General features: G+C 39.7%; 1 protein-coding gene across 1 annotated transcript in view; it reads left to right on the forward strand.

Annotated features, from left to right (window-relative positions):
- Window positions 1–398: 398 nt before the first annotated feature.
- SLC6A11 (solute carrier family 6 member 11) overlaps window positions 399–13,866 on the forward strand; it is a 171,229-nt gene continuing 157,761 nt past the window's right edge. The window contains exons 1-3 of the mRNA XM_027863974.1: window positions 399–621; window positions 10,889–11,023; window positions 12,373–12,513. Of these exons, the coding sequence (XP_027719775.1) occupies window positions 399–621; window positions 10,889–11,023; window positions 12,373–12,513 (499 nt within the window). The remainder of the gene's footprint in view (window positions 622–10,888; window positions 11,024–12,372; window positions 12,514–13,866) is intronic.

Below are 13,866 nucleotides of genomic sequence, written 5' to 3' on the forward strand. Positions count from 1 at the left end.
GAGGGGAAACAAGCTAAGCCTGAGGAGCCTGCCCACCCTGGAACCCCAGCGGAGGGCTCGGGCCGTACGCTCCCTAGGCTCGCCAGTTCCTGTGCCTGCCCCCGTCCCTGGCATAGTCTCCCATCCTGCCAACTTGTGCTCCCCCGCCGCCCATCTGCCCTCTCCACGCCTCCCGCCCTCCAGGCCCCCTCCCCCCTTCCTCCTCTCTCCCCCCTCCCCAGTGCCTCCTGAAAACCCAGCCCTCCCGGGGCGGCCCCGCAGTGCCAGGGACCCGGGGAGCCACCGCCGCCTGTGCGCTCCTCCGATCCTCTCTCGCCCAGCACCCAGGCTGCCGGTCCGCCCGCCCGTCCCACCGTCCATCCGACAGTCCCACCACCAGTCCGTGCGCGCCAGGAGCCATGACCGCCGAGAAGGCGCTGCCCATCGGCAATGGCAACGCAGCGGAGGAGGCGCGGGACCCCGAGGCCTCTAGTACCAGCCTGGTGCCCAGCCGCGACAAGAAGGTCCACGAGCGGGGCCACTGGAACAACAAGGTGGAGTTTGTGCTGAGCGTGGCGGGCGAGATCATCGGGCTGGGCAACGTGTGGCGCTTCCCTTACCTGTGCTACAAGAACGGAGGAGGTGAGGGAGGGGCGCGCCGGGCAGGGGAGGAGGGGTCTGAGGCCTGGGGGTCAGGATTCTCCCTGGCAGAGCTAGGGGCGGGAGGGAGGGGGCATGCGGAAAGGGAAAGTGTCGGATGGGGGAGGGGGGAGGTGCCTGCCACTTGGCCCAGAAGGGACGGGACACTCACTCTAGGGAACTGTCTCCTGACTGGCCACTGTACTACCTGAGAGCAGTTTACCAGCGCGTGTGTGTTGCTGAGATGCACAACTGAGAGGGAGACTTGAATGGCATTGTTTACAATTAGTATTCCCCGCCCCCCTCCCCATACACACTTCGAGTTAGCTTGTATATTAGCTCCTTGAGGGCAGGGACTATTTCATTTGTGTTTTTGTCACCAGTGCCTAGGACAGTGCCTGGTACATCGTAGGCATTTACTAAAAGCTTGCTGTTTTGGATTGGGCTGTGATGTGCACCTCAGAAACTCATTTGACTTTTGAGTATGAGAACACACACTTACACTTGAAGCCAAGACTTTTATTTTTTAAACTGATTGAACAGAGAGAGACACACACTTGTACTTTGGCAAAATTGCCACCTTGGCTTTGCCCGTATTTGTTGAGATTTAAGGAACACATCTACCCAGATCCCAGATATTGTTCGGCCATTTAAATACTGTTTGGTCTTCTACAGTATTTGGAAAACAAGAAGTGTACTTCATTGCTCCTCCCCTTCAAAAAAAAAGTTGCTAATTCACTCTCAACTGAGGTAATTTCATATTAGCTGTGGTCAATCCCCATCCCATCACCACCTCAAACAAAATCCCTATCTGTGTGTGCCTGGGTAATAAAGTGCCTCACTGTACTTGAAAGCATTCTGGAGAGGGAAGACAATTAGAAAAGTTTTAAAGTCTATAAGAATTTAACTGTAGAAAGAAAACTGGCTCTGGAGTCTAATTCCCACCTCTGATTCTTACAACCTGTGTGACCCCAGGTAAGTCATTTAATCTCAGTGGGCCTCAGTCTTGTCATCTGTAAAATGAAGGCCTTATAGAACCCAATTGACCAGGTTGTTGTGAAGATTAAAGATAACATTTGTAAAAAGACTTTGCAATCCCTGGGGTGATATGTGTGTCTGCTAGTAGTGGTAGGAAGAGTAATAAAGGCAATCTGGTGTCCTTGTATAACTAGTCAGTCAGTTGATAAGCATCTATTAAGTACCTACTCTGTGCCAGGCACTTTGTTAAAGATTGGGGACCACGAAGAAGGTCAAAAGATACCCTACAGGAGCTCACGGTCTAATGGAAAGACAACATGTAAACAACTATTTACAAACAAGCTATAAACAGCATAAATAAGAAATAATTGACAGAGGGAAGGCACTAGAATTAAGGAGAATGGGGAGTCTTCCTGTAGAAGAGGAAATCTTAGTTGGGACTTGAAGGAAGCTAGGGAACAGAGATGAGAAGGAAGAGCATTGATAGCCAGTGAAAATTGTTGGAGCCTAGAGATGGCGTGTCTTGTATAATAGAACCCTGGCCTGAACCTCGGGAGACCCGAGGTGCATTCATGACCATTGGTAGCTGTATCAACTTGAACAACTTATTTGACTTCTCTGGCCTTGGCTGGATGGTTTATTTCTAAGCTCTCTTCTAACATGTTATGACTATGAATGGAGGGAAGATTGACTTTTCCAGGCATGTTGTTGAGCCTTCATTTCCTCAAATTGCTCACCTCATGACTGAGAATGAAAGGGAAGGAATTTGAATTGGGGGAGGGTAGCGACAAGTGGCTCAATTTGTCCCTGTTTCATTCCACCCCCATCCCCCCCAAAAAAGTTCTTCAAAGTTTCAGTGAGGGAAGTGAGGAAAGTATCACAGGGAGAAAATGGACCTTCTGCCACCCCTAGTGTTTTTGCTTGACCCCAGGGAAGCTTGTGCAGTTGATTCCAGGAATCCATAGCTAAGTGAATATTCCTTCTGTAGACATAAATAATATATGTATTGCTATTTTTCAAATGTTTGTAGATATTGTTTTGATGAATTAATGTAAATTAATTTAAAGGAGTTACAGAATTCAAAGTAGCCTTTTGTTGTTCTGAATTTTCTCAATCCACAGATAGTAAATAGAAAACTATTATCATACAAAGGTCCAACTTTAAAAAAAAAAACACTATAAAAAAGTCCTACTACTTGTTTCTGCCCTAGAGGACAGAAGGGATAGCCAGGGCATGAAGCCTATGCAGAAGACAATTTCCCTTCAATAGGGATGGGAGGGACCTGTTGACTATCCATGCTTTTTACAAAGAGTCTCACCACACACAACAGTTACACTAACTGGATAGCCCAAGGAAGTGATTCAGTGGGTACTGCTTTGAGGCAATTGTCCAAGTCTCTTCCTTCCACTAGTCTCAGATTTCTCATCCATAAAATGATGAGGTTTGACTAGATACTGCTTTTTAAGGCCCCTCACCTTTGACGTATAGTGATGTGCCGATGGTCAGTGAGCTTTTTAGCTTCTCTTGCAAACAGTCACCCACAACAAAAGCAAAAGAAGACATTTAATTCGTTATTGTTTAGTATCAATGTACTACTTGGGAAATTCTCTGGGTCCATCTTTTTATTTAGCAATTATTTGCAAGGCTTTTTTAAAAAATTGATTTGCATGGTGAAGGAATAGAGTCATCAAGAATCAGTAAATTCAGTCCAGGAAAAAGGAGATAATTCACAATTAGAGCTGAGTTCAAATTTTGCCTCAGACACTAGCTGTGTGACTTTGGGACAGTCATTTACCCTCTATCTGCCTCAGTTTCCTCATTTGTAAAATGGAGATATCTATCTCACGAGGTTGTTGTAAGGATCAAATGAGATATTTGTAAAGTGTTTTGCAAAGCACTATGTAAATACTAGTTATTATTATTATTGATTTTTACTATTATTTTAATATATTTTACATTTTCCCTAATTACACATTAAAACAATTTTAGCATTTTTGAAAGTTTTGAGTTCCAAAATCTATTCCTTCCTCCATCCCCTGCCCTCACTCCTTGCTGAGACAATGAATGCTTGTTAACTATTTGATCACTCTTCAGACCTTAATGAACTGCTACCTGTCAAGACATTCATCTGATAGAATAGTCAATGGAAGTTGCCTCCACCACCACCAAAAAGCAAACAAACAAACAAACAAAAAACAACAACGACAAAAAAACAAATCTTGTTTGTATGATTTCTGCAAGAGTTCTACAAACCCACTGGATGTTTTTTTTTCCCCCCACTTTTGTTATAGTGACACTGCTTTAAAAAAACAAAACAACCCAACACACTCAAGGAGCTCATTTTGCATATAGGATGTTTTCCATCTGTCCAAAGTCTATTTCTCAAGGCTCTTTCTGTGCCAGTGGAATGGTGAGAACAGAAGAGAAGGGCCACTGCTTGGTTTGAGCTGTTTTCTTTGGAGACTTGCATAAATAAAGTAAGTTGATCTGAGTCTGCTCAGCACTGGTAATGAGGGGGCTTTAGCAGTGTTTGTATGAGAGTTAGGTCTGGGAAGCAAAACTGCCGTCCTGCCTTCTGCTGTGGGAAAGCCATTGCCAGTACTCTTATTGTAGGTTCTGAGTTATCCAATTTGGTGCCTTGTCAAAACCCCTCCTTATTACTTCCAAGTACTGGGTATAATGGGTAGAGGGAAGATAGGAAGTCCTGAGTTCGTCTCCTGCCCCTCTCTCTCTCTCTCTCTCTCTCATACACATACACTCACACACACACACACACACACACACAAGCTATAAGACCATGGGGAATCCCTTCACCTCTCACTGTCCCACACAGGTAGCTAAGACTCCAAGTAACAGATGCCTTGTCAATCTGAATAAGTGGCAGGAAGCTTCCAACAACAAAGACAATAAATATTGGGACCAAAGGATAAATTTTAAAAACATTGTTTTGGGAACATAGTAGCAAAAGAGTTAACTCATCCTCTGCTAAAATGACTGCATACAGATTTCCTGTATTCTGAGGTAAGTTCTGTAACACTTTGCTATGTGAAGGAAAAAGGAGTTAGTAATTAACCAATAAGAAAAATTTTACTTTAATACTTTGGTGCTCACTGCCACAGCAGGTTTACAAATTCTAGCATAAAAATACAGAAGGAAAAGTTTCATTGAGAAAAGTCCAACAGTGCATTGTAGTGGAAAAAGCTCTGATAGAGATCCAGGAGACCTCAGCTCAGCCACCAACTCACTCACTCCAATAAAACATATCACTACTCCTGTCTTATTTTCCTTGTCTATGAAAGTAAGGGGTTGTATAAGATGATCTCTAAGTCTCTTTTCCCTCTGTAACATTTTATGATTCTAGTTATTTTGCTTTTAAGCTGATGTCCTCAAACCTTCCCTTGGGTGTGTGTGTGTACATGCCCACATATATACACATGCACATACATGTATAGACAGATGTTTATATATGTATATATATATATATATATTTATATATATACATATACTTTTGTCTTGGATGGGTTATTAGAAGGACCTTTTAAATATGTGTTCTCTTGTCAATGGACAGGACAAAGGGCATTGGGTCTTATTAAAAGTTCGAGATGCATAGTTAGATTAGGTACCAAATGTGAGGTGGCATTTTGCTTTTAAAAAAATTACATAATGATTTACAATATTGAACCATCTCCCCAAAATGGAACAAAACAAAAACAAAACTTTTATTTTATTTTTTTGCTTAGCAAAGAGATGGCATTTATCAAATATATATATATATATACATATATATACATATGTTACTTTTAAACAAATCAACTCATTGGATCCCTTTATCAAGTCAGTGTCATTCTTGCCTATTGTGAAATATTGAAATGGGTTTGACCACTGAAAGATTCAGACACCAGCTTTACTCATTATAGCATAAACTGAGTGAAGAGAGTTCTTTTGTCATGAAGGAACTACTGCCTGCCCAGGCAGTGAGCAGATAGCTAGATCAATCATTTAATTAATAAGCATTTATTAAGCACTTATGCAGGTAAAGGTGGTACAAAGATGAAAGGGAAGTAGTCCCTAAGCCCCAAGAAGTTTACATTCTATCTAGCTATTAGGTAACATCCATACTCACTAAACAGATAAAGGAATGAGCAGAGGCATGAGGATCAGTGATTTCCTCAGTAGCTCCATGAGATCCACAGAGATTAAATGAACTCTCCACGGTCCTATCGCCAGTAATTAATTCAGGTGGAATTGAACTTATTTCTTCCTGTCTTTAAGACCAGCATTTTCTCTACCACACCAAGAGGCTGCTTCCATAACCAAAGATTAAGCCCTGTTTTTTTTTTTAAAGTGACTTACTTCAGAACAATGACATTTAAGAGGAAGCCTTTATCCGACAAATAAGAATATATTCTGTTAGTGGATACACTTTCATTGTTAGCAAGAGGAAGGAGGGTGGTTTGGAAGAAATTTGATACCAATTGGAATTAATTTCATTCACCTTAGTTGTTTTAATTTATTCCATAGGTGGAATGATCCAAAGAATGAGAGAGAGAGAGAGAGAGAGAGAGAGAGAGAGAGAGAGAGAAGTATTTATTTTCTTTAAAGATTTATTGATACCTTTTTTCCTTTAGCAACATACTCATTTCTCAATTAACCACACTCCCCCCCCCCTTAACTGTTCCTTGTAACAAGGCACAGTTTCCTTAGTTAAGGAAAACCTACTAACAAAACAACCATGTCTGGCAGAATATGCAACATTCCACTCCCTGAGTACCTTCCATAGTCCTTCTCAATGGAATATGTTTCAGTATCTGTTCTCAAGAAACAAGGTTGGTCATTGCAATTTATCTGAGTTGGATCGTCTTTTATTGTTGTTTTCATTCACATTATTTTAGTCATTATATATATTATCTGTCCAGTTCTGTTTAATTCATTCTATATTAATTCACACTATATCAGTTCATACAAGTCTTCCTATATTTCTCTGAATTCTTTAAATTTGTGGTTATAGTGATATAGTAGTCCATTACATTCATGCTCCAAATTTCTGCATCCATTCCTCCACTGATAGACAACCTTTTTGTTTATAGTTTTGTTTTGTGAGGGGATGCATATTGTACTACCACAAAAAAAGTGCTTCTGTGGATATTTTGGTACATATGTGACTTTTCTTTCTCTCATTGACTTCTTTGGAATGTATGCCCAAGTAGATGAGTCAAAGGGTATGGACAGTTTCATTGCTCTATTCCAAATCTCTTTTTTAACAAACAGTTTTGTTTTTATTATTTATTTATTTTAAACATTCTTTTCTTTTTAAATTTTGAGTTCCAAATTCCTTCTCTTTCCCCCCATCCCCTCTTAAACTCACTGAGATGGCAAGCAAAAAAATATAATTGATAGAAATTAAGCATGTGAAATCATGCAAAACATGTTTCTATATTAACTATATTTCAAAAAAGCAAGAAGAATAAAGAAGGTGAGAAAAATTATGCTTCAATTTACACTCAGAGTTCATCAGTTCTCTCTCCGGAGGTGGATTTTTTTTTCCTTAATGAGTCTTTTGAAATTGTCTTGAATCATTGTATTGATCACAGTAGTCAAGTCTTTCACAGTTGATTGTCATCACAACATTGTTGTTACTGTATACAATTATCTCCTGGTTCTTCTCACTTCTCTTTGCATCAGTTCATATAGGTCTTGTCATGTTTCCCTGAAATCATCCCTCTTGTCATTTCTCACAGCACAACAATACTCCATCACAATCACATGCCATAACTCATTCAGCTATTCCTCAATTGTTGAATATCCCCTTGATTTCCAACTCTTTGCCACCACAAAAAAGAGCTGCTATAAATATTTTTATACATGTGGGTCTTTTACCTTTTTCTTTGATCTCTTTGGGCTACAGAGATAGCAGTGGTATTGCTGGGTCAAAGGGTATGTACAGTTTTATAATCCTTTGGGCATAGTTCCAAATTCTTCTCCAGAATTGTTGGACCAGTTCACCATTGCACCAACAGTTCATTAGTGTACCTATTTTTCCCTCATTTCCTTTTAGCAAAATGTATTTTCCCTGATTATCTCTTTTAATTAGATCTATTTTTGTTTTTGGTTTGTCTGAGACCATTATTGCTACCACTGTTTTTTTTTTTAAATTTCTGATGATGTGTAATAGATTCTGCTCCAGCCCTTTATTTTAATTGTGTGTGTGTGTCTTTCTGTTTCAAGTGAGGTTCTTGCAGACAACATATTGGGTTTATAATCTGGTTTATAATCCATTCTGCTATACTCTTCCATTTTATGGGTAAGTTCATCCCATTCACACTCACAATTACAATTACTGTGTGTTTCCCTCCACCCCATTTTCTTCTGTTTCTTCCTCTTTGTGTATATCTTTTATCCTGTCCCTCCTCAAAAGTCTGTTTTTCTTCTAACTACTGCCTCTCTTAGTTTCTTTTTTATCATCCTCCTTCTTTCTCTAATTCCCTTCCCTTCCTATTTCACTATTGGATAAATTACATTTCTATACACAATTGAGTGTGTGGGGTGTGTGTGTGCGTGTGTGTGTATTTTCCCCTCTTTGAACCAATTCTGATGAGAGTGAGGTTCTAGCATTGCCTTCTACCTCTCCCTATTTTTCCCCTCCACTATAAAAGGTCTTCCATGAACACCTCCTTTATGTGAGAAAATGTTCCCATTCTACCCTTCTCTTCCCCTTTTCCCCAGTACATCCCTCTTTCTCACCCTTTCACTTTTTTGGGAGATTATTCCAGCATAATCAACTCACATCCATGCTTTCTGTCTACGTGAACTCCTTTTAGCTGCCCTTATAATGATAAAGTTCTTAGGAGTTACATGTATCGCTTTTCCATATAGGGATGTAAACAGTTTGACTTTATTGAGGATCTTATGATTACTCTTTTATGTTTACCTTTCTATGCTTCTCTTGAGTCTTGTGTTTGAATGTTCAGTTTTCTATTCAGTCCTGTTCTTTTCATCAGGAATTCTCAAAAGTCCTCTATTTCATTAAATATCCATCCCCCCCCCAAAAAAAAGAATTATACTCAGTTTACCTGAGTAGGTTATTCTTGATTATAATCCTCCATCCTTTGCCTTCCAGAATATTCAGTATTCAAGTCTTTGGATCGTTTAATGTGGGAGCTGCTAAATCTTGTGTGATCCTGACTGTGGCTCCACAATATTTTAATTGTTTCTTTCTGGCTACTTGGACTTTTTTATCTTTGACCTGGGAGATTTGGAATTTGGTGTAATATTCCTGGGAGTTTTCATATTGGGATCTCTTTTAGAAGGTGATCAGTGGATACTTTCAGTGTCTTTTCTCTCTGGATCTAAGATATAGGGGCAATTTTCCTTGATCATTTCTTTAAATATGATGTCTAGGGTCTTTCTTTGATCTTGATAATGACCTTCAAGTAGTCCAATAATTCTTTTTTTTTTGGCTTTTTTTTGGGTGAGGCAATCGGGGTTAAGTGACTTGCCCAGGGTCATGCAGCTAGTTAAGTGTCAAGTGTCTGAGGCTGAATTTGAACTCCAGTCCTCCTGATTCCAAGGCTGGAGATCTATCCACTGCACCACCTAGTTGCCCTGTATTCCAATAATTCTTAGATGATCTCTCCTTGATATATTTTCCAGGTTATCTGTTTTTCTCATGAGATATTTCACATTTTCTTCTGTTGTTTTTTTTTTGTTTTGTTTTCTTTTGTTTTTGTTGTTTCTTGATTTCTCACAGAGTCATTAGCTTCTACTTGCCCAATTCTAATTTTTAAGGAATTATTTTCTTCACTGAGATTGTACTTCTTTTTCTATTTTGCCAGTTCTGTTTTTAAGGGGCTCTTTTCTTTAGTGAATTTTTGTGCCTTTTTTACCATTAGGCCAATTCTGTTTTTTTAAGGAGTTCTTTTCTTTAGTATTTTTGTGCCTCTTTTTTTAACCAAGCTGTTAATTCCCTTTTCATAATTTTCTTGCATCACTCTCATTTCTTTTCCTGATGTTTTTTCTACTATTCTTATCTTTCTTTAACTCTTTCAGGAATTTCTTATTGAGTTTGAATCCAATTAGCATTTTTCTTTGAGGCTTTGTTTGTAGCTGTTTTCACATGGTTGTCTTCTTCTGAATTTGTGTCTCAGTCTTCCCTGCCACTGTAGTAGCTTTTTATGGTCAAATTCCTTTTTGTTGTTTTTGCTTTCTCATCTTTTCAGCCTATTTCTTGACTTTACACTTTATGTTAAAATTGGGTTCTCCTCACCTGGGCATGGGAAGTCACTGACCCAAACTTCAGGCTTTTTTGCTGTTGTTTTCAGAGCTAGTTCTGGAAGGGGGGCTGCAAGTTTTTGGTGCTCCCCTGGGAGAGGTATAGTCACTGATACCCTGGTGGTTACTCTGATCTTTACCCAGGAAGTGACTCTGGTCACTAGACAAGTTCTAGCACTCTCTTTGCCTTGGAATGTGACCAGGGCCCCTGCTCCCTTGTACAAGACCCGCATTCCTCCTCTCCACTTTGGAAGTGCAACCCAGAACTTTATATAGGCAACAGAGTTGCCAATTAGTGGCAGTTATATCCAGTGCCAGCATAGGATTCCCTGTAATCTCTTTTCAAACAGTTGTCCAACTCCCTTACTGTCTCTAGGCTGGGAGCTCCCAAAGCTACCACTGCTGTTGCTGGGATCCCTTGTTGCTGCCATGTTTGTGAGTTCCAGACAGGCTTCCTACCTGGTGTCATAAACTTCTCCTGCTGACCTCCTAAGTTTTCTTAGGAAAAAATGTTTCACCCTGGCCTTTTGTTGGTTCTACCACTCCAAAATTTGATTCGAGGTGTTATTAAAATTGTTTGGAGGAAAATGTTGAAAGAGTTCAGCTGGGTTGCTTCTAATCTTCTATCTTCCACATAATCACTTTTTCCAGATGAATTAAAAGCCAGCTTTATTGCACCCTTGTTAATACTTTTCTCCCTATAAACTCCCTATTGGAAAGATACTTAATTATTTTATGTCTGATCAATGCCATTATACACAGCCTCTGAAAGCCTTTTCTTATGGAAAAAAAACATTTGTGGTTGGTTCACTTCCTGGATAAAGGTGATCTTTTTAAAAACAAGAACACATCTGAAGAGGGAAAGAAGAAATACAGTTTTTCAGGAGTGAGTAAAGACCTACTGGTAGCTGAATTCACCACTCAAGTCTTCAAAATATGTGCAAGTATATTTTGAAGCTTAGAGAATGTTAAGTTTTGAAGCAGTTTTAGTAAACTGATTTCTTTTGGCTGTATTTTGTTGCAGGTGCTTTCCTGATTCCATATGTGGTATTTTTTATATGCTGTGGAATACCTGTGTTTTTCCTGGAGACAGCCCTGGGACAGTTTACTAGTGAAGGTGGTATTACATGCTGGAGGAAAATTTGCCCTTTGTTTGAAGGTAAGTTTCAGGATCAATAATATATATGTGTGTGTGTGTGTGTGTGTGTGTGTGTGTGTATACACACATGTATATATGCATGATTATAGATTTGTACATGTATATGTGACTATACATATGTTTGTTGTGTATATTTATGTACGTTTTTTTTTTTAATCTGGTACTATGATTTCATCAGGGTTGGGAACTTTTAGATGGAAAGGCCATTTTACTGGTCTTTCATTCCTACATGGAGCCTACTAGTGTAGTCAGTAATTATAATCTTAGGGAATTGCCAGGGACTGAGAACTTAAATAACTTCCCTATGGACCTACAACTAGAATGTATCAGAGGCAGCTTGCTTGTACATTAGCTTGAGAGTTCACTTTGGATCTGGATACATGCATACATTTCTCTTTGTTTATATGTATGTAGTATATGTTTATCTATGCTCACATATAGACAGGTAGCCACATATGTGTGTGTACGTATTTAACATATATCTGTAAGCACATCTATGTTTGTTTCATTGAAAGCTTTACCTATCATTTCTTGTCATGCAAGAATATTTCATCCCTTCCATTTACCATAATTTGTTTAGCTATTTCCAAGTCAGAGAATAAATGAATTGTTTCTAGTCATTTTTGCTGTTATGAATAAGGCTACTGTTAGCACTTTAGCATAGATAGGTCTCTATTTCCCTTTACTGCTACTATATACCCTGATGATTGGGCAGGAGAAACAGATGGTATGAGACATAGGATTGAATGTTTCCTGACTCTAAAGAGATTCACAACCTTACTTTCTTGGGGAAAAGAATACTAAACTTAATGCCACCATAATAGTAGATGGTATTATCTTTTACATTTTTGTTTTCTGGCCCGCATTCCTTACCCCCATACCTAATGCCCATGTTCATAGCCAAAGCTCTGTTCTGTCAATGGATCCATTTCTTAGTACCTCTAACCATAGTTTTACTGTGTGTGCCTATTCCCTCCTGCTCTGTAGAGATGCCAGGCACATAGTGGGTACTTAAAAATTTCTTGAATGAATTAATATTATATGTGTGTATGTATATATGTGTGTGTATTTGTGTGCATATGGCTGTGCTATATGATGTATAAGTAATATTAAAGTTACTCCTCCCCCCAGGAGAGCTTAAGTTCTCCTTAAGAGTAGGAATTGTGCATAGTATCTTGGCTATAGTATGCACTTAATACATTTTTGTTGAATTTAATTGAACTGAATTGAATTGAAATTAAATAAGTTGACTTGAATCAAAAGTATGAAACTGAGAACCCTGGCTGGGAGCTTTGAAAAGGGTGAAAAGACTGACTGATTGAGATCTGTTTCTCATATTCCCTCCTCAGGCATTGGTTATGCAACTCAAGTGATTGAGGCCCACTTAAATGTATACTACATCATCATTCTAGCCTGGGCTGTTTTCTACCTATTCAATTGCTTCACCACGGAGCTACCCTGGGCCACCTGTGGGCATGAGTGGAATACAGGTAGGAGCCAGAAATCCTCTCTCAATGAGCCCAGTATAATTCCCTATTGGTGGCTGTGCTGGGATATGGTATAAACTGGAAAGCATCCAGAAGGGCATAAAACAAGATGGTGGAAGTCCTTGAGTTCACGTCATATAGAATGGGGTAAATTTAGCTAGAAAAAGATAAGATGAGGGGGGGAGAGGCATGATTTCTTTTTTCAAGTATTTAAAGGATTGTAACATGGAAGAGGGATGAGACTTCTTATGATTTGTCTCAAGGGGCAGAAATTGGAGCAATGTGAGGGAGTTGCATTGGGGCAAATTTCAGTTTCACAGAAGGAAAAACTTTCCCATGATTAATGCTGTTAAAAATGGAAATTCTTGGGAAATTGTGGGCTCCTCCTTACTTGGAATCTCTAAGCAATGACTGGGTGAACTCTTGTCTAGCATATCATAGAGTGGATTATTTTTCTAGTATAGATTAGAATAGATGATGACTGAAGCTTATTTCAATGCTGGGATTTCCTAATACTGGATGAGGAAATACATTCTTAGATGTCCTGAAGGAGGCAGTGCTTAGGGGGAATCTTGAAGAAGTCAGGGGAATCTGAGAGTCAGAGTTTGTTACAGAGAACATGCCAGGAATTGGGGACAACCCATGAAAAAGCATAGGGAGGGGAAATGGTGCATCAATTGTAACATCAAGTTGGCCGGTATGTGGTACATGGAGGAGAGTAATGTGTTAAATTATTTGAAAGGGTCCAGGTCATAAAGAGCTTTAAATACAAAATACAGGACTTTGTGTTTGATCCCTGAAGTAACTGGGAGCCATTAAAACTGATTGAGAAGGGAGGTGGCATGATCAGATCTGAGCTTTAGCAAAATCACTTTGGCAGTAATGTGAAAGTTGGACTGCAGAGGAGAATGACTTGAGGCAGGGAGCACAATTGGAAATCAATTGCAATAGTCCAGGCAAGAAGTGGAGAAAGCTTCAATTGGGGTGATTTCTACGGGAGTAGAGAGAAGGAGATGTTTGCAAGAGATATTGTAGAGAAGATCTACAACTAATTGGATACGTGGGATGAGTGAGTGGGGAGAGATGCGGATGGCACCAAAATTGCACCTAGGGACTGGAAGGAAGGTGATACCATTGACAGTAACCAGGAAGTTTGGAAGAGGGGAGGGGTTTGAGCTCTGTTTTGAGCATGCTGAGTTTAGGATACTCATGTGACCTTCAGTAGAAAATGTCTAGGGGAGAGTGGAAATACAGTGTTTCAGGAGGTTAGCCATGGTTGGAAATAGATCTGGAAACTATTTGCACAGAGAAGACAACTGAATCCATGGGAACCATTGAGATCAAAGTAGAGAGAAA

The sequence above is a fragment of the Vombatus ursinus genome, unplaced genomic scaffold (assembly GCF_900497805.2).
Source record: "Vombatus ursinus unplaced genomic scaffold, bare-nosed wombat genome assembly UNPS02014773.1, whole genome shotgun sequence".
Taxonomy (NCBI): Eukaryota; Metazoa; Chordata; class Mammalia; order Diprotodontia; family Vombatidae; genus Vombatus; species Vombatus ursinus.